Source organism: Guyanagaster necrorhizus, assembly GCF_019112545.1.
Source record: "Guyanagaster necrorhizus MCA 3950 unplaced genomic scaffold BT62scaffold_10, whole genome shotgun sequence".
In the NCBI taxonomy this organism is placed as follows: domain Eukaryota; kingdom Fungi; phylum Basidiomycota; class Agaricomycetes; order Agaricales; family Physalacriaceae; genus Guyanagaster; species Guyanagaster necrorhizus.
In genome coordinates, this window is record NW_025064889.1 from 1,198,828 (window position 1) to 1,218,263 (window position 19,436).

Consider the following 19,436-nt stretch of genomic DNA (forward strand, 5'->3'; position numbering starts at 1 on the left):
GCTGCATCATTTCTGTGTAACAATGAACTACAAATTTTCTTCTAGATCTCCGACCCGGGACTCGCATATATCGTGCTAGGCGGCTTCGTCGTTGCTGTAAGTTTTCTCCTCGGCTATTTATATTTAGCACTGACTCAGATATCTAGTTCTCGATGGTTTCTCTCCTGGTAAAAGAAAAGGTCAGTAGTATTCGTTTTACTGTATTCGTTAATCTGACGCAGCCCTTCGTAGCTATTCATCAACGAGGTGGTTTTGGGTACAGCCGTGGGTGTTATCATGGGTCCACATGTTGCAGGCATCTTCGACCCCCGCTCGTGGGGCGACACGACGCAAACAGTTACGCTCGAAGTCATGCGCATCGTTCTCGCTACTGGCCTCTTTGCCATCGGAGTAGAGCTTCCTGGACCGTACATGGTTCAGCACTTCAAAGGACTTTTCGTTATGGTGGTGCCAACCATGGCTATTGGATGGGGAATAGTCGCCGGTTCGTACATTCATTATAACCTTTATGACATGGATCTGTTCAAAGTCCAGAAACAACGGAACCCATATCTCGCCTCTTTCTGTTTCCATGTAGCTGACCCTTGCTTTTGCAGGACTCCTCCGAGCCCTGTTCGCCGACCTCAATTTTATCTCTTGTCTCGTTATCGCTGCGTGCCTCACTCCCACGGACCCTATCATATGTGCTGCCATAGTTGGTACGTGCTATTATATGTAAGGATAGGGACTTTTTCATCCTTGGCAGGTGGTAAGTTTGCCGTAAAACACGTGCCTCTTAACCTCCGTCAAATCTTGTCGGCGGAGTCTGCAGCAAATGACGGACTTGGTAGGTCATACGAAACTGGTATTATATCGTACAAATTGACTCGTTTCTATCAGCCTACCCGTTTCTATCAGTGTCTATATACCTGACCGTCGAATCCTCTCGCCGAGTCGCCATCGGCAAGTGGTTCGTTGTGGGTTGGTTATGTGCGTATCCATACTTTCACCTCTCCTGCCGTACTCAATCCTTCATCACAGATGAAGTCGTCCTCGGCGTCGTCTTGGGGGCCATTCTCGGCCGCACATTTGCCTGGCTAATGAGAATCTCCCTCCGTAAGGGTTTCATTGACCGTCAGTCCTACGTCGCACAATACCTTGCAATGGCATTCTTCACCATCGGCATCGCCAGTACCATCGGAAGTGACGATTTACTCGCTGCCTTTGCTGCCGGTCTCGCTCTCTTCCTTCTTGTACCTTCATACAGCTGACATCCCCCTTCACGCAGGCAACGCCATATCGTGGGATGGCCACTTCAATACTCAAACTGAAGACGAGATCTTTTCATCGGTAATTGATCTAGTACTAAATTGCGCGTGCTTTGTGTATATAGGCGCCTGGCTCCCTTTCTCCACTTTCAACAGTCCGGAGTTGGGTATCACCCCTTGGCGATTGGTCGTCCTTTTCATAGCTATCCTGGCGCTCCGCCGCATCCCTTCAGTGCTACTTCTGTATAAATGGATTCCCGAAATAAGGACGTGGCGCGAGGCACTGTTTTCAGGGCACTTTGGTATGTGTGTATATTACCTGTCGCTTGCATTTGCTGATCGTCTTTAGGTCCGGTGAGTTCCTTGGCCTTGCAAAAATGGAACAGTGTATTGACCGTCTTACGCAACTAGATGGGTGTGGGCGCGGTGTTTATATCGACCTTGGCCCTGACTGAACTCCCGAAGCCGCATTATCCACCAGAGAGTCAGCAGGAACTCCTTGCTGCGACCTTGCAACCAATCGTGTCGTTCGTCGTCTTGGGGTCCATCATCATACGTACGAATTTATCTCTTATTTCTCCCGATGGAATTGAACGTTCTTTTTTTTGCAGATGGTTTGTCAATTCCGTTCTTCTCCTTCGGCAGAACCTTGTCGCGCACGCTTTCGATGAACACGGATGCTTCGACGGTGTTAGTCGAACCTATTAATAAAATTCTGGTGAGTGCGTCAGTGTGGTGCTTCGTTAAAACTGAACGGTGCCTAGTATCCTGAGGTGGCCGAACGCTTACCAGTGACCGAGGCGGGTCCGTCGAATGACAGGACCGTCAATTTCGCTAACGCCCAATAACACTGGTTGTGTCGTACTCGAAACAACCTTCTGAGTACCTGATGCTAGCTATCGGAAATTTCATGAAATTAGAATCAACAATAGAAACGGGTATAAATACATCCGTACACAAAACGTGCTCTTAGACAATACAATATCTTGCATATAGAATTGCGGAGCATATCATTGGTTATATAGTACAATATGTGAATATCAAACGGTTGTGTCATTGCCATCTGTCACCCCTGCTTGGCAAGATAAATCTCGTATTGCTTGGGGGTGAACGTTTTCTAACAAATGGGATTAGAGGGTCCAGTAATGATGCGGCAATCTTCACCTGGGAAAACGCATGCATCTGCGATATCTCGTTCTTCAACAGTTCATTGACTACGCCCAGATTAATGCCCTGCGAGCGTTGTGATAGGGCTGGGAAAACTCACCCCACCTATGCCTCCCCAACGTCGACTTTCCCTCAAATGCCTGTGGGATTGAACGCATGGATATATTGCAAAGGGACAAAGCGATTGATAATACGGACCTCACTGACAAGGATGATAGCGTAATTCTCCCCACACCCACTCGACTGGTCCTCGATATCCAGAAATGTCACTGGTATAGCATTTCGGATGGCATTTTCTAGGTCCGTCGTGTTAACTGGCATCGCAGAAAATTTGTAAGAAAGGGGACGTGGTGGTCGAAAAGATGATCTGATAACAAGATGCGGACCGAGCTCCGGAAAACAAAAAAGGATGAATGACGTAATTGAACGTGATCGTGTTTGTGCACGACCATGGACGTGGTGAGGGCCAAGGTGGCAGCCACGCCGACCCCTGCAAGCGTCGAGGAGAGTCGTGATAATCGTATTCAGCGCCTCAAATCGCGTTTTCGCGACCGTGGTGGGCGAGTTGCTTGCTATTCCACCCTCACGGCCGCTGAAATATTTTACAGGATTTTTCAGCCAACGGGTGAAAACAAGCTTGTGAGTCTCTTGCTCGCACATCGGACACTGCAACAGAGACGGTCGAGGTCAAGGAGTCTTTCCCCGGTGAAGACGAGCAAAGTGGTGAAAGGGAAGAAGGCAAAGAAGCAGGCCGAGGACGAATCGGTTACAGGTACGTTCCCTGCCTTTTGCTTGGAGGTGTTGATACCAGCATTAAACAGGTCCGTCGACTGTCAAAGGCAAATCAAAGACGAAGGCCAAACCGAAACCGAAAACCGAGACTCGGGCTAAACGTCGAGGACGACCAGCCAAGGCTTCCGTTGATGGTGCGCTCTCACTTTAATATTTGACAAATTACTAGGCTGAAATGTGCCGCATAGAACCTCCACCTGCAAAGCCGAATGCAAAGACGCCTAGGAGTCATACATCCACTGCCGCGCCCCCACCAGATAATGACAGCGAGGACGTACCGCTTTCGAAGGCCGTGTCCAGGAAACCGCATACAACCAGACCGCCTCCCATGACGCCCATTCAAGAGGCTGATGAGGAAGAGGACGCAGACGCAGATGCCGGTGTGGTTGTATTCAAGGGAAAGTCGAAGGGTGAGGGCCTATCTTGTCAACCCAGAGTGCCGCTGAGTGCCCGTAGCCCTGTCTACTTCTTCATATAAAGCACGGACGCCTTCCAAGGCGCGAACAGCGTCGAAGGTGAAGTACGTGGATGCCGATGAGGACGCTGCTGTTGACATGCCACTAAAGGGTTCCAGGGCGGGATCCTCAAAATTGAAGGCTAAGGTCAAGGTCAAACCTAAGGCAGTAGAGGAGCTGGAAGTTGCTATAAAAACATCCGCCGTTCTGTCAGCGGAAAATTCGGGCAGCGTCGCAGCGTCTTCAAAGTTAGGAGGCAAATCCAAAACCGTGAAGAACGTCGACCAAGGGTCGATAGATGCTCCCGCTGAACAGCTAGGCAAACCTGAGACATCCCAAGCTGCCAAACTCGGTGACAGCTCTTCAAAGTCAAAGGCCAAGGCTAGAGCTGTGGGAGACGTAGAAGTCTCCGCTCGTAAGCCAGCCAAAGCTTCGACGAAAGTCCGGAAGGCGAAGGGCGACAATGAAGCCCAACCTGTTTTGACAACGTCGTCATTGAAGTTGAAGAGTGATGACCAGGCTCGTGCGGAGAAACCACCACCTAAGGCGAAGCGGCCGCGTGCAGACGAGGACGGGGAAGTAGGTGGAGACGTTGGGAAGAAGCCGAGAGTTGAGGAGCTACCAGAAAAAAAGGTAGCGACGAAGAAACGCAAGGTAAAAGAGGTTTTAGACGAAGTCAACGTCGTCGAGAAAGTGATAAAACGGAGCAAGACTTCAAAATCTCTGGTAGTTCAAGACGATGGAGAAAATGTCAAGGTAGCTCCCAATAAACGGTATGTGATTAAAAATCGGATGCTTTCAAAGGGCTCATCTCCATGGTGGGATAAAATCCAGCACACCCAAGCTCAAGAAGAACGTACAAAGGGCACCTAAGAGACCGACGGTCAAAAAGGTACAATTTCGTCCATTAGCAATTCCTCTCTCCCTTACGCGTTTCCAGGGTCCTCGAAAAAGTGTCGTGGCGCGGCTGCATGATCCCGTACCTCTCGTCGAAGACGGCGAACGAGATCCCATTGATTTTCTGTCATGATCTATATTTGACATATATCTGTTCTTATCACCTTGTAATGCACCACCTGTAAGTACTGTACACATTGTACTAAGGAACCTCCTACATAGAGAAAAGGGTCGTCCTGGTACTTTCACCAGGCATGAACGTATAGGGATCGTGTCTAAGCTGGGGGGGCGGCTCGTAGAGCGGATGAGGGCGGATGGGAGGTTGCAGACCATTATTATGAAACGTTGGTGGGGATCTGCTGTACCTAAGAAGTTGCTGATAGCAGTGGTCTTCGAAAGCGTCATTGTCATTGCAGGTCACATACATGGAAACCGAGCCTCCAGTAGATCCTGCATGAGGCATCCATTTGTTATTCTGCATTCGGGAGACGACGACTAACCCCTTGTACTTCGGATTCGGAGAATTAGGGTGAAGGGCCGAACAAATGGGGTACAAGAGAGTAGCTCCAGCATCGTATATCGGTCTCTGTTCAAGAGTTGCTCATGTATACAGAGGGCAAATCCGGGAGGAAGGGTACAACGAATAACAGAACGAAGACTCAGAAACGGAACATCTTTCGTTCTAGGTATTTCAGCTCGAATGAAATGAACGTTCTCGTATATGAGAACAATAAAGGTACATATCCGGTATGTACTTATACATAGAGACTAACGTATAGCTAGGTCCAAATCTAAGAATCCCTTCGAACACTTCCAATACCCCCATGATCTACAGAACGCTTCACACCGCTCTCCCACACAGCTAAGGCTCTCTCCCACTGATTCCAATACCACGGTTCAACCCCCGGCAGGATTCTTGCGTGAAGCGAGCGAAACAAAACTATTTCAAGCTTGTCCATACACCACAAAGCCAATAGCATCATTACCCCAAGAGCATCATCATCCAAGATATGTCTCTGCGGAATAGGTAACGGAAGCGAAGAAGGTACGGCCTTACGCCGCATACACTGTCTCCTACTAAGATGTCCTGCCTTGTACTGCGGCTCGAAAACAGAGACAAAAAGCGCCTCTGAAGACACAGTAAAGATGCCTTCGGAGCGGACTCCCAAGAGATATGCATGAGCAGCAGAAGGTGCCATGAATATAACGGTAAAGAATTTTCCTGAAAGATAGTGAATAGTTAATTCCTGGTGATCGTCATCCCGTTTCCCGGGATGGAAAACCGAACTCGGCGCCCCCAGATCATTTGGCACCAATCGAACTACCACGCCCGTCTCTCCGACCCTCCGTTTGAGATAAACCTCAAGCCGTCTTCGTGCGTAGGCTTCGAAGATGCCTTCCCCAAGCCATTTTATCCCGCCACCCGGCACTGATTTCCGTTCTGAGTTAACAGGTCTTGGATCGGGCTTGATAAACACATCTAGACGCTTTAAATAATGCAGTATCCATGCGTGGTAAGCAATCCGCGGGAATGAGAGGAAGAGATCAAAAGGCGCAGCAAGGAGGGTAAGAAGAAGGAAACGCGTTTCCAGCGGTTCGGCAGAATCAGTTCGAAGCGTTGCAGACAGTTTGAGCTGCCCTGGTACAGCTTGACGTGATGAATTTTCTGTATACAGATCGACGCGAACGACGGGTAAAGGAGGTGCGTACGGGGTGTAGTCTTCACCTGGAGGATGGCTAGGTTTTCGTAAGTGTATTGTATAAAACCCGGACCGGTCGTTGAATGGAGACACATGGAAGTCCCGTGGAAAGGTCCATTGATGATCAAATCTGTTTTGTCATGGTCATTAACCGCATAATTTTCGGGATGACAAGAAGAACAGACCCAGTACTGCAAGGATCCTCTCTTTTTCCCACTTCTAGGACATGAACATGGCTTTCACCGAACGTATTATGAATCTGCGTGTAAAAACGTAAGTGGAAGGTTCAGTCGTTCAGGTTATTGAGCGTAGCACCCACTTCAAGCACAGTCAGCCATAAGACCCCAGCTTTGTAGCAAAAATACACGGTCAGAGGGTTGATGCCTTCAAATCCCAGGTAACTGGGCATCGTCATCATCCAGGCGTCGTCGAGCATATTCTCGCCATACTCGTGCGCGGCCAGAAAAGCGTTCAATTTGTCGAGTATCGACTCGGCCCCTCTTTGGGGTGACAGATATGGATCCGCCCTCAGTCCAGTGAGTCTTCCCCACAGTCCACCATAGCGAAATATCAAACCATAACCTAGGTCAAGCTTTCCAGACTCTAAGGCCTTCAGAGATACCAAGAGCGACACAGTAGGGTAGCTGAAGGCGTGTTTGGAAGGCGTAGGAAGGAAACGCGCATGGGTCACATGGTTCTTGAGGACATGTCCAAACTTTGCAGCATTAGAGGCTACAGTTTTTGGCCTGAAATAAACGGAAGAAAGGACAAAGGGTAGAGAAAGGCATGCCAGGCCTGCGAGACATAAAGTCAACATGAGCGTAAAAGAAAGAAAGGTCATGACCAAATTTGGGATCGCACTTACCGTCTCCAATTATTATTTAGTGACCGGTTACACCATCCGAGGCATCCTTGAGCCCGTTCGTTTGCTGGACGACGAGGACATCCAGCTGCAGCCTATGTAGAAACCATCATACCGCTCGTGATGTTCTGCTCGAACAACGTCAGTCCTCATCAAGGGCACTAAACGTGTTGCGCACTCAATTGCCCTTTTCTGCGATGTCTCTCAACGGCAAGTACACATTATTCTGTTCCATCGAAATGCCCCGACTTGCGCAGTACATCACTAAAATTTAAAGCCGAAATTCGCCATCCACGATGATGGTGTCGACCGAAGACGGAATCCGTAAAATATCCATCATGACGGTCGAGGGACTTCTTATATGCGCCTGAATGCGCTCCTTGCCAATGCCAATATGTTGGGCAAGACGATTCCATAACCCATGTGGTAAGAAAGAAAGAACCAGTGGCTGGGCACCGTCTGTCATTGCACGACCGTGACCACGGTCGTTTGCTCGTCATCTCTTCCTTGTACTTGTATCATGTCCATCACTTTCCAATAATTTCTTGCTCTCGCTATCTCCTTTATTGCTCTATTTAAGCCAAAACCGTTGGCGCTGCCGTCATTCGGGACGACCATCACACCGCCGCCTTGTATTGAGTCGACTTTGCTCTTGCCTTTTTCTCTTTCGTTCGACGCTGAAAGCATTGCTTCAAGTCTTATTTCGCCGCTAAGGGTGTCCTTGACGCTGAAACCGACAGGACCCCCCTGGAAAAGACAGTCATTTCGTGGTCAATATCAGGCAGCAAGCACTAGGCTGTACGCCCGACAATGAGCGCCAGAAAGGAGGAACGGCGGACAGAGCATAGACATTCGACGCCGTCGTCACCGCCAGACGGCGTTGTTGAGCTCGCGGGTGACGAGTCATCATCATCACACTCAATGTCACCCACCATGACCGACTCTGCACCACCCATGTCGGCGTCCACCTCTGCCACGCCACCACCGGACAGTGCTACCTCGTCCAAGATGTCGACGCCTCCGCCGTCACTGACTCCCAAGTCCAAAAAGCCACTGCCTTCAGCGCCCCAATTGATTGGGCATTTGCCTGTCGCTCGCACCGAGGCACTGAGTTCGTTTACAGAGATGGCTGACAATTGGTATCAATACAAGTCCCTGGGACGCTCTAGGGAGCTTTTGGAGAGCATGATTTGTGATTGTACCTATGAGCCTGGTTAGTTTTCCTCGTAGTGTAGTTTTGCCCTGGATTCACCCCTCACCTGTCGCATGCAGGCGAGGACAGCCCAGAGGATGCCTGTGGGCAGGGCTCCGATTGCATCAATCGTCTTACGCAAGTCGAATGTCTCCTGGACGATTGTCGATGTCAATCGTACTGCCAGAACCAACGGTGGGTGCCCGTTCCGGGGTCCAGAACCAAAAGTCTCATCTCCTCGTTTTACAGCTTTCAAAACAAAGAATATGCGTCGATTGAGATAGTAAAGACGGAGATGAAAGGCTACGGGCTTAGGGCTGAGGAGGATCTGCCAAAGTACGTTCTCTGCCTCGTTTCGGTTGAATAAGTGTTCAATAGAGACGATAGGGACACGTTTATCTATGAGTACATCGGCGATGTCGTCAACAATCAGTCGTTTAAGAAACGTATGAGAGATTATGCGTCGGAGGGGATTGAGCATTTCTATTTCATGATGCTGCAGAAGGATGAGGTGAGCAGGCCAGCTATCATGTCATTCTTGGCACTTCACATCCTATCCATAGTTCATTGACGCCACCAAAAACGGTGGTATTGGGCGGTTCGCCAATCATAGTTGCAATCCAAACTGCTACGTCGCCAAATGGACTATTGGCAACTCCGTACGCATGGGTATTTTTGCGAAGCGTTATATCAAGAAAAACGAGGAGCTGACGTTTAATTACAATGTCGATCGTTACGGGTAAGCAATATTCTCCTTATGATCTACGCTAGTCTTATTTGCTTGTAGGCATCAAGCACAGACTTGCTATTGCGGAGAGCCGCAATGCGTTGGATACATCGGAGGAAAAACTCAGACAGACGTGTCGGCTATGGATGACCTATATCTTGACGGTGAGATCAGTCAGTCCTTGTGATTTTACAATAGCTCACTTGCACTTCAGCTCTTGGTATAACCGACGAATCCGAGCTTATGGAGTATAAGGGCACCAAAAAGAGAAAGGGCAAGAAACTTGATGATCCTGATTTCCTGGTATGTTCACTTTCCATGCCGGACGGGCGTCTGATGCGAGATCACGTTTTTAGCCGCAAATGAAATCTATCACGTTGAAGGACGTACCGAAGGTGGTCCAGGCTATACGGCAGACGACGAGTCGAAAGGTTTTATATAAACTTCTCACACGTATGAAGGTCAGTTTCCCTGTTTCTTTATCGTCCTTTGATGGACGTAGTGTTGATGGGCGCTAGATTACCGAAGACCAAACTGCGCTGAGGCAAATTATGCGTCTCCGTGGTTTTAGTCTTATGAAGAATATCCTGGAAGACTACTCGGAAGAGACAGATCTGATTTGTTTGGTACGAACGTTCTGCGCGTTCCCTGATGTCAACTCCAACTCAGCGCCCCCTCTCTTAGACTTTGGAGTGTATGTCAACATGGCCGTTAGTGTTTCGCAACAAGGTGGAGGACTCTCAGGTCAATGTACCTGTCAAATCTTGTGTCCAATCAGAGAACGAGGCTGTTAAGGAGTTAGCGTCAAAGGTATGGATCGGTCCATGATCGTTGGACGATACACAATTCACGGTCTCATCTAGCTCATAGCACACTGGGATACGTTAAAATTGGGTTATCGGATACCCAAACGTGCAAAAGCGGTTCGTGGTGTATACATTGCCCAGCATGTCTGCAGTGCTTGACATTACAAACAGGATATCGAGAAGGACCGTCCGGCGCCCCGGGCTCCTGTTTATCTATCTGATAACGAATCGTCCTACAAACACAACAGGCCTCCCCCGAAACGCAAGCGAATCGAGCGAATTCCCGCTGAAGTCTTCTTCGACATTTCACCGCCTGCTTGGCGAGGTAACTACCCGCGGGAAGATCCAAATGCCCTTACCCGACCAATGTCTCCTGACATAATAGAGCGTCAGCGGGTAATGGAAAAGATAGAGGAAGTGTACAAGAAAGAGAAAGTCGATGCGATTATTACTGCTGCTGCTGAGGCACAACGGGTAGCCTCAGAGGAGGCTGCACGGGCTGCCGCAGAGGCGGAAGAGAAAGTCAAGGCGGCGGCAGCGGCGAAGGAGGCACGAGCAGCAAAGAAGAAGCAGCATCACAGCTCACACCATAGCCCACAGAAAAAATTGGAGACGTCCGAGCAGAAAGAGGCTAACAAGGAGAAGAGGTTATTGAAGCTCGTTGGTGCTGTAGTCGTGAAATGCATGTCGAAGTATGCCAGATCGATGGAGCATGATGTGTTTAAGAAGTATGCGAAGGAGGTCGGTGCTTCTATCTTCCTTTCTATACCTTATTTTTACTTACCGCAACTGCATGCAGCTTACACATATCATTGCTGAGAAAGAGAAGAGGTCACACAGCTACCGGGATGGGAAATTGGATGCTCTCTCGGATGAGAAGGTTGCGAAGATGAAGAAATTCGCCAAGGAGTACATTGCAAAGATTTTAAGGAAGTCAGAGAAGCGGAAACGGACAAATGCTATTATAGAAGCAACTCCTTCTCGGTCAGCTGATACACCTAATTCAACGGGAGGGGGCGACTTCGTGGACATACCGATGACGATGGAGGATGCGATGGATGTTGCAGATTATGGGAGCGATGATGATGACGGACCCAGTATTATGGTTCCTGGAGATGGTGACGATGATGGTAAGAGTCCGATGGAGGTGGACCCGCCAGAATTTTCGGATCCTCGATTACGTGCCTCATGACCTGATACTCACATTTTGTTCTCTCATCCCTACGGCATTAAATTTATGGATTTCTTAAGTACCTTGGAATAACGAGCGTGCTACTTTTGTCGAGGTGTGTGGGTCAATCGTTTGTCCCGTTGCTTGTTCACAATATGTTCTTGTAAAGGTCATGATGACCACCCACCCAGTGGTGGACGTCTGGAACATTTCCAGCGGACGCTGCTTGTAGATTCACGGCTTCGTATCTGATCTAATCAATTTTTATGTAAGATAATCTATCTTATCAAGAGTGTTCTCCTTCCTAAATACTTACCTCCTGAAGTCTGACCGTTTTATTCCTCTAAGGGTTCGGCGTCATTTTTTTCATTTCTCCAGTTGATTTTCATGACCTAGTGGAGTTTTCTGTGTTGCCGCATCGCTTTCCTCTTCCAGTGATGCATGACCCCGGTGACATGAAACCTATTCAATATTTTCGAGGCCAGGCCATATTTTCGACTCATTTCATTACAGAATGCTTGAAATATTACAAGCATTACGAAAATTTCCGTCCTGCGGACTTCAAAGCGATACAGGCCTAGGGTATACAGCACCTATTCCTCATATTTTTCTTCGCGAATGACGTTTCCGCAGTTTGGTGTCGAATGCGGTGGTCGCGAGTCTTTCATTCAGATGGTGTTGTTCCGAACAGTCGCTGAACAACGCGTGCTGTAAATGGCCACCTGTGGCTCTCCGTCTCAGACGGACTTTGCGATGCCTGCGCTTGCTCCAGTCTTTCCTGCGACGAAGACATCATCAATAATCTATGTTTGCTGCCATATATCCTTCAAACTTTCCAACTTCTGTCCTTGGTTGTTACCAGGATACAAAGGACAACTTGCAGACAAAAGGCCTGAAGGCCTGAAACCTCATCACATCTCAAGAAAAGTTAGACGGGTTCCGTCGTCTTCATAATTTGACCGCCTAGAACCTGGGCGTAGCCATCGTCGATTTGACATCTCACAATGAGGTGGAGGTGGCCACTCTACTATGAAATGTTTCACCCCTCGCAATGTCGCTCTTCAGAAAAAGGATGTGTCTCGATGCATGGTACCGGCATTTACGCTTACCATAATTCTGACCTTCCATTTCCGCTTTGCTGTTTGGGAGTGTTTTAATGCCACGAAGCAGCTCCGGGTACATTTTCTTTCGGTACTTATTCAAGATATTAGCAACATGGATGAAGAGCATTCTTGGTGTCCCGGTTTACGCGGCTTCATCCACTTTTACATACTTTCAGCAGGCTTCCGTTCCATGAGGTGTTAGGGTCTCGTCAGAGAGTGCGGTGAAGAGTGACCGGCCTGGCACCACCAGACTTCAGGTTTCCGAATACCCTCATAGATGCCATCATTTCCATATTCTTCACAGCGACCGCCTGTTCATCCCTACGGAGACCATCAGTGGTCTTGTCTTCTTGCTCACAGGCGCTTCAAGGAGAGACGGTGACTCCACTGTGCGTTGATCAACATTCAAACGACGACGGTCGTTGCAAGATCTGGATAATCCTCATCTGATTTCCTTGGGCGCCCAGACCTCGAAATATTTCCCTCTAAGCAACTACGGGAATCTGCGGGCAAAATCTTTCACTGTCTGGATAACACGAAACAATTGAAAGCAATGTTTTATTTTCTTATTTCTCTTATGATTGAATGATGGGTACTCTTTTGGCATAGAAGTTTTGGATGACTTCTACATTGGGTGATGAGCCCTTCCTTTGTCGAATAGCACGCTGCGAGGGCACAATGAGATCACTACCCTCTCGCACGACTACATCTATGCTCCAAACGGCGTGGAGTCAATGAAAGCGTTCTACCCCCAGGGATCCTACATGTTTGGGCACGATCCCTAGATGATCCCCAGGGTGGCTTCTCCTTTTATGCTCCTGGACCGGACAGTCTCGATTTGACCACTGCCAAAGAGGCCACGTTCGAGTACTATGTTTTCTTTGAGGAGGGGTTCGAATTCAATAAGGATGGAAAGCTCCTTGGGCTGTGTAAGTATATTGGCGGGCCTTATTTCCTGACCTAGATTTCTCGTCCCAGATAGAGGCAATAGCGAGGGTACCGCTAAAAGCTGTTCCGGTGGCCGTCGTTCAGACGAGTGTTTCTCCGCTCGCCTGACGTTCCGCACAGATGGTGCTGGGGAGATCTACACGTACCTTCCCCTCAGCTTCGACGCCAATAGCAACTTTTGCAGTAATGAAGGATCGGAGTGTAACCCGACCTACGGGACTTCGGTCGGTCACGGGGCTTTCTCTTTTAAGGCAGGAGAGGGAACAACGGTGAGCGAACGCGTACGTCTCAATGACGTTGGACAAGAGAATGGGGAATTGGAGCTCTTGTTGGCAGAGACAGCGTCATTAGCGTTATGGGCCTCGTTCTTAGGAACAGTGAAGAGGGTAAGATCAGAGGGATGATGTTTCCGGACGTTCTTTGGTGGTATGCCCCGATTTGTTTTTCGACCAGTCCGTACGTCCTGGTGGCTTAAACGATGTCGTAGGATCTACCTCAGATTGGCCATCCCCACAAGATCAAAGCTCATACTTTTCCGACTTCTCGGTTGTCATCACCCAGGGCCTTTAGAGATGAAACGATGGCCCACATATTGTTGTTGTTAATAGAACAGAATCTCACTCTGTCACACGTAATAGTGAACGACTGAGATCAAAGATGGGTGGACGATAGGAGAACAGGAGGTAAAGATCTACATATAGAGTAGGTAAGTTCAAGAAGGAAGTGCTGATTCCTCAAAAATCATCGATGATTAACTCATCACTGACGCTCACTAACTAGCTCACTTATTAATTTGACAACGCTGGAACGATGTTTAACACACGTACTCATTATTAAACGCGCTACGCTTTACACGCATGTCGCATTGCTTTCGTTAATGTATTGCTGTATCTCTTTCACCGCTTGATGTTTATACCACTGGACCAGACGGACCTGGTCCGGACTAGATGTACCAGCGGGGAGTCCCAGCGATTTCCCGCCGAGGGTGCTGGAGTTCCTTCTTCTTTTCGCTGTCAGTAATATTATGTACCAAGATTTAGGTACTTTATATAAGTATGACTTCTGGATCAACGATTACGGGAAACCCCTGCTTTTTGATCTTATCTTATCGGAGCCCAAATTTTTCGTTGTTTCTCACGTGTGCAGCGTCCCTCTGTCAACGATGAGCGCGTCTGGGACGAAACGCAAACGTGAAGAATCTCCGGAAAGATTGACATTTACTGTTTCCAGCACGAGCACTAATCCAAGGACTAATGGACCTGTACTAGGTGCGAGAAACATTCATGGAACATTGCCGGTGTTGACGACATGCTAGTGAGCTTTCCTGGTATCGATGTTCCTACATCAACACCATTCAAGTGCTATGCTCGAAAAAAAGCCAAGTCAAAGACCAATGAAAAGGGCAAGAGCGATCCAAAGCCCAGCCCGGACGCGATGATCATCGTTGGAGAAACGCCTAGTGTAGAGTTCGTTTCCAATGAAGAAGAGAATAAGCATATTGCGGATTCCGGCTGTCGGTGAGTGACCAGGTAATCATTTCCTGCTGGTTTAATAACAGGAAATATTAGGTATCTCCTGGCGGTACATAACCCGCGAACATCCTCGCTTACGCTCCTGCCAGCACCAGCACCTTTACATTCGTTGGCACGCACCGTTAAAGCGCTCAAGTCGGTTTCCTCAAGTTCTGTACCAACCCAGTTGGCCTACCGCGAGGCAAGGAATGCGCTTGGCGAGTCGTTTGGGACGAAAAAGTCACAAGCGGCTATTCGAGCACAGGAACGTAACAAGGTCGACATCAGCGCTATGAAAGGCGTGATGGGGTATGTCCAGGATGCCATCGATATGGGCGCGGTGGGGTTGCCCACTCTGCGTATGTTTTCATTTCCCTTGTTGGGCGGTGCCCAGTCACTAATACAAGGTGTCTGTGCAGAGGAAGCCAAGGAAGTGGCAGATATGAGCCGTCCGATCCCACCCTATAATGCTACGACGAGCAATCCTGCGGAGGTGTATGACTTGCATGATATCATACCGGAGAACGAATGGAAGGCGATACCCACCGAGATATTAAACAAGTCTACAAGCGAGAAAGACAGAGCTGCGCTGTTGCCTACACGTAACTCGGATTGGGTGTATTCAAAGCTGAAACATTTAGATTTATCGGAGAAGGGAACGAAGAGGAAATTGTGGGTATTTTTTGTTCCCCCTCCTTTGGCGAATGCTGATGGCAGCTTTTTTACAGGAAAATAATCTACTACATTTCAGCCATGCTCGCTTTCCGACGTGCAACTGGGCATAAAGAGGTTGAGAAGGCCAAAGTTGAGGAGCGTCTGTCAACAATCCCTACTGTTATCTTGGATAGTCTCTTGGCCCGATTTACGGAGTTTTCCAGGGAGTCTACTGTGTGCGTGATATCGCTATTGGTGCCGTTGTGTACTGATTTCCATATGTTAGCCATCGAGTGACCAAGACTGCGGAGACGAAGCTCCTCACGCATCTTTTCGCGTTATGTCTCAAGGTCGATGATTACGCTTCTGATCCCGGTGTCATCGCTCATGACCTATCCATTCCGCCTACCCAGTAAGCCTTCTGAATTCGTTTACGCGCCCCTTGCTCACACTTTATGACTATTACAGAGTGAACCAGTTGTTCCGGAGTTTAGGTAACTCACAAGTGCTTCGTATCGGACTGGGACTCATGTTTTGAATGATAGGTTGTCAGTTGAAGAAACTTGGCGAAAGAGATCGTGCGAGGTACGGGCTGTCCACGGATATCGCTAACACGAAAATGGCGGTGTTGACGGCTCCGGTGCAATTCCCGAAACCGCCAAGGAAGAAAGGGAGGAGTTAGGTGTTCCATACAGCATCCAGACTCAAGATGTATCCTACTACTGATTATACGGGGGATTAAATATTGACCTTCAAGCTCCGCTACATTACTTCGAATAAATCTACTGGCTCGATATAAAAATAGTTCCTTGGATATGAATTCAATTGACTTGATCGCCGGTCACTGATTTTTTTTTAAAGTTGTGTCAGAGTTAGAACAACACTTGCGGAGGTGACTCCTACCTCATGGGAGCCTGTGTAAGTGGAAGACTCCGAGAACATGGCGGCGGAAATCTGGACGTCATAAAATGTGTTAAACAGAGCAAGGAGGGGAGGGGGGGAGGGGAGGGGAGGGAACGTACGTGAAAAATGCGACAAGATCGTTGAGATGACGCCCTTGTGTCGTTTGTGGCGGCAGGTCGCCGGCTGGACACAGTATAGAAGACAGATTGTGCACCATTCACGGTGGAAAGCGTCATCCATGATATGCATAGGATGGGATGGCGGTTTGTCATTGGGGCAACCACATCGAGTGAAGTAGTGCGAGTCCTTGTGAGGGCAACAGTGGCACTCGGACGATAATGAGGACGGCAAAGCAGAAGAGGAGGCTATTGTTGGGTTGTTGGGCTGTGGGATGGGCAGAGAGCTACCCGAACAGCCTTTAAGTAGCCCGGCAGCGGGAACTCAGACGGTGATCACTGTTCTGGCTGTACGTTAGCGTTTTCGGAACTGTAACCTGTAGCTCTGAGTATTTCAACGCGCCATCATGTCGGGGTTTATGGATTATGGGCTAAAACATAATGTTCGGGGACCTTGTCGTACAGCGCGTGCGTGGCGCATGTTGTACTTTTCCAGGTAGTTTGAGTTTACTCTTTGCGAAGGGTTGTTTCGAGTTTGCCGTGATTTAATGATGGATTGGATAGAGGGGACCCGGATCTTGGGATCGGCAGCACTTGAGATAACGGAAGCTTGACGAGCGCTTACTGTAATAGTATTAATAATATAGGGCAACTTGTTGAATGAGAGCGAACCTCGTGGTCGGAGAACGCCGTGTGGCACCCTACCGACTTGGGGTGCACTTTGAAGCGTTTGCGTCGGAGATGACATTGTAAGTTGAAATTTTTATAAAAGTACCATGGCGGCAGGTGGCTGGTCTGCTGCTGAGTGAAATTGTGGCGCCTTGAATTTCCTTTTCTGTGAGGAGGGTAGGTTTACAGGCGGCACCGACCATTTGCCACGAGTCCCACCGTCGTATTTGGTCATAGTGGGTCCTCATGGGTGCTCAGGTTCATCATCGTTCCCTTGACAATTTGTGTTTACCGATGGAATGTGTTTACTTATAATTGTCAACACACTTGCAAATATTATTACTCAGTCGCGGTCATTAAACTAAGTCTCAGTAGCTTAAGCTGGCTTCTTGAGTCCTCTCATAAAGCACGGGACCGTGGAGTAGACATATGACTAGATTATCGATACGATTCGCATCAAAGTTACGTGGAAGGCTCTAGTGCATTCTATGGTATCGAAGAGAAGCGAAGGAGCGGGGAGTGGTTTAATAACTGGTGGCGTGGTCGAGAAACGGTCCAGAGACGGATATCGGAAAAAGAAAGGTGTAGATGTGTACGCGTTAATAGATCGCTATGTAAAAAGGTAGGGTATCATTGTGCGACTCGACGCGAAGGAAAGATCGCGGATAGGGCGGATATTATATGTCGCAAAAGATCCATCACGTAGGATAAGAGTGGGTGTTTGTGAGCTTTGTCTGGAAAAAAAAAAGGTGAGTAGGCGGCTGTCGACGGGGGGTATCTTGACAGGCATACATAGCTCGACGTTGAGCTGCTCGTAGTCATACGCGGGACCCGTATGTGACGAGTGGTCCCCGCAATACACTTGGCAGTCGCAGCACCATAATTTGTGGTAGGCATCGCTTTCTCCACGACGAGACATGGGAGACCAAGGTGGTTGGTCATTGGCGTGGCCACACCGAACAGGACAGTGTTCACTCGAGCTATGGGGGCAATGATCGCACCATTCTGGCATCAAGAGAAATGGTCGCTGAGCAAGACAGGAGACATGTGATGACGTGGATGAAGACATGGGGGGTGGAGCTAGAGGAGGCAACTGTCTGTAGGGTGATACTTATACATTGCGTAGTCGCCTAGAAATAGTAGATCTTCATGGGACAACGAGGGTCGCTGTGATCTGATAGGAATCCAGAAATAGCGGTGGAAATTTTTGCATAGTTTTCTGACCGGTGAGCGGTCGGGCTTCGTAAAGATGCACGCCGGACGCGGGGTGATGTTGCTGACCTGATGCTTGAGATATGGAAATGAAAAACATGAGATTTGTGAGTAAATTCAACAATATATTGCACAGGGATGCACGGTTTGGGACTATCCAGACAAGGGATGTCGTGTTCAACGAGGTCTACTCAATGGCTTGCTCTACCCAGAAGGCAGGGCCATCTCAGGTAGGCTAGCAAATGGCTACATCCCAAGAGGAACAATCGGACCGGTAGCGCAAATCCTAGTAGGGACAAGGTCGTTAGACGATCGAAAACCGGGTGCATATCGAAGGGCTGCTCACCCGTGTGGTGATAGCCTACGGACTTCAAAACCGAATCGTATCACCGACGGATCGGGCCGTCCAAAAAGAGTAGTGTCGGGCCCAGAGATTGTCACTGAACCCGATCTATATCCAAAGGAGAGCCGACGCCACTGACAATGCACATACCGTAGCAGCACGCAGAAAACGACATTCCGAGAGCTGCAAATGGCAAATAAAAACGAGGAAAGCGAGGGTTGCACAGTTTATGTTTGCAGTTAGTATGTATACAACTTCAAGTGTGTTCCAGTAGGTTACGTCCACGAGCTGAACAGTACTGATAGATGCTGCCGGCGGCATTTTTTAATGATTCCGGTTGGACTGGTGGGACAGTTTGCTCGTATATATGACTGCAACATCCGAAGTTCAGCCTCGTTGAGTCCTCGACCGTTGCAATGTAGTTCCCGCAATGGCCAATTGTTCTTCGGATGGAGACGGAATGCACCTCGGATAATTCGAACCTGTCGTATCTCGTAAGTCTGGCGTCCTGACTGTCTAGGGTTTGGGGAGCCTGGAAATGGGTCCTTTTCCAAGTTTTTTCGAGGGATTGCCATGCGAATTTTTCAGCGAGGTACGAGGAATGAGATGCACGGAACACATAGATGCCGTACGGCTGTATTCCCAAGACAATGTATGACGCTGTAAAATCAGAACGAGTTACTGCTGGACGACGCCACATGGAACGGAAACTGGTAACATGCGGCAGGAGAGCGATGAAAACGAAAATATTAGAGCAGTTGGTGGTCCGCAAAGACCGGTAAGCGCCCGTTCTTGGCCAATAAATTTTCAACTTCCAAGCAACTTCCAAGGACAAACTCCATGATGATGGGCAGATTGAAGGAAATGCAGAAATGGAGGAAGAAAGAAGACACAGGACAGCCAGTACGGACGTATCACGACCAAGGACATGCAACAGGATTGCTGACATAGATGAGACCAG

The 19,436-nt window shown here is 48.6% G+C and overlaps 9 protein-coding genes across 9 annotated transcripts; 5 read left to right on the forward strand and 4 right to left on the reverse strand.

Annotated features, from left to right (window-relative positions):
- Window positions 1–45: 45 nt before the first annotated feature.
- BT62DRAFT_931226 (Sodium/hydrogen exchanger) lies at window positions 46–2,315 on the forward strand. Its single transcript, XM_043186088.1, is given in 12 exon segments — window positions 46–96; window positions 147–179; window positions 232–484; window positions 597–698; window positions 746–826; window positions 880–969; window positions 1,021–1,212; window positions 1,268–1,551; window positions 1,566–1,568; window positions 1,659–1,803; window positions 1,859–1,965; window positions 2,012–2,315. The coding sequence occupies 11 exon segments, from the start codon at window positions 153–155 to the stop codon at window positions 2,093–2,095; spliced, it is 1,368 nt and encodes a 455-aa protein (XP_043040886.1). The 5' UTR covers window positions 46–96; window positions 147–152; the 3' UTR covers window positions 2,096–2,315.
- On the reverse strand, window positions 2,176–2,735 carry BT62DRAFT_967365 (bola-like protein; the record flags this gene model as incomplete). Its single annotated transcript, XM_043188859.1, has 4 exons — window positions 2,176–2,364; window positions 2,412–2,461; window positions 2,515–2,554; window positions 2,613–2,735. The coding sequence occupies 4 exons, from the start codon at window positions 2,733–2,735 to the stop codon at window positions 2,314–2,316; spliced, it is 264 nt and encodes an 87-aa protein (XP_043040887.1). The 3' UTR covers window positions 2,176–2,313.
- A 71-nt stretch (window positions 2,736–2,806) lies between these two features.
- On the forward strand, window positions 2,807–4,732 carry BT62DRAFT_80185 (uncharacterized protein). Its single transcript, XM_043182339.1, has 7 exons — window positions 2,807–2,974; window positions 3,023–3,186; window positions 3,236–3,340; window positions 3,395–3,616; window positions 3,663–4,434; window positions 4,496–4,553; window positions 4,602–4,732. The coding sequence occupies exons 1-7, from the start codon at window positions 2,865–2,867 to the stop codon at window positions 4,689–4,691; spliced, it is 1,521 nt and encodes a 506-aa protein (XP_043040888.1). The 5' UTR covers window positions 2,807–2,864; the 3' UTR covers window positions 4,692–4,732.
- Window positions 4,733–5,250: 518 nt separating this feature from the next.
- BT62DRAFT_948459 (uncharacterized protein) lies at window positions 5,251–7,098 on the reverse strand. The gene is made up of 3 exons (XM_043188069.1): window positions 6,578–7,098; window positions 6,444–6,517; window positions 5,251–6,388 (listed from the first exon to the last, which is right to left on the reverse strand). Exons 1-3 carry the CDS (start codon window positions 7,073–7,075, stop codon window positions 5,350–5,352), a joined length of 1,611 nt encoding a protein of 536 aa, XP_043040889.1. The 5' UTR covers window positions 7,076–7,098; the 3' UTR covers window positions 5,251–5,349.
- Window positions 7,099–7,775: 677 nt separating this feature from the next.
- BT62DRAFT_80043 (SET domain-containing protein) lies at window positions 7,776–11,282 on the forward strand. The gene is made up of 14 exons (XM_043182338.1): window positions 7,776–8,333; window positions 8,393–8,507; window positions 8,562–8,648; window positions 8,700–8,823; window positions 8,876–9,051; window positions 9,100–9,203; window positions 9,254–9,342; window positions 9,396–9,500; window positions 9,558–9,665; window positions 9,724–9,849; window positions 9,903–9,962; window positions 10,017–10,586; window positions 10,645–11,131; window positions 11,186–11,282. Exons 1-13 carry the CDS (start codon window positions 7,931–7,933, stop codon window positions 11,035–11,037), a joined length of 2,460 nt encoding a protein of 819 aa, XP_043040890.1. The 5' UTR covers window positions 7,776–7,930; the 3' UTR covers window positions 11,038–11,131; window positions 11,186–11,282.
- A 1,027-nt stretch (window positions 11,283–12,309) lies between these two features.
- On the forward strand, window positions 12,310–13,637 carry BT62DRAFT_980379 (uncharacterized protein; the record flags this gene model as incomplete). Its single annotated transcript, XM_043189505.1, has 4 exons — window positions 12,310–12,316; window positions 12,905–13,048; window positions 13,098–13,453; window positions 13,521–13,637. 4 exons carry the CDS (start codon window positions 12,310–12,312, stop codon window positions 13,635–13,637), a joined length of 624 nt encoding a protein of 207 aa, XP_043040891.1.
- Window positions 13,638–14,190: 553 nt separating this feature from the next.
- BT62DRAFT_948463 (Rpa49 subunit specific to nuclear RNA polymerase I) lies at window positions 14,191–15,890 on the forward strand (the record flags this gene model as incomplete). Its single annotated transcript, XM_043188070.1, has 8 exons — window positions 14,191–14,335; window positions 14,383–14,584; window positions 14,636–14,937; window positions 14,998–15,250; window positions 15,307–15,468; window positions 15,519–15,644; window positions 15,701–15,726; window positions 15,778–15,890. Coding segments are annotated over exons 1-8 (1,290 nt in total), but the record flags the coding sequence as incomplete, so codon positions are not given.
- Window positions 15,891–17,441: 1,551 nt separating this feature from the next.
- On the reverse strand, window positions 17,442–18,102 carry BT62DRAFT_80373 (uncharacterized protein). Its single transcript, XM_043182341.1, has one exon. It carries the CDS (start codon window positions 17,987–17,989, stop codon window positions 17,531–17,533), a length of 459 nt encoding a protein of 152 aa, XP_043040893.1. The 5' UTR covers window positions 17,990–18,102; the 3' UTR covers window positions 17,442–17,530.
- A 629-nt stretch (window positions 18,103–18,731) lies between these two features.
- On the reverse strand, window positions 18,732–19,424 carry BT62DRAFT_1004997 (uncharacterized protein; the record flags this gene model as incomplete). Its single annotated transcript, XM_043177097.1, has 1 exon — window positions 18,732–19,424. The coding sequence occupies one exon, from the start codon at window positions 19,422–19,424 to the stop codon at window positions 18,732–18,734; it is 693 nt and encodes a 230-aa protein (XP_043040894.1).
- Window positions 19,425–19,436: the final 12 nt, after the last annotated feature.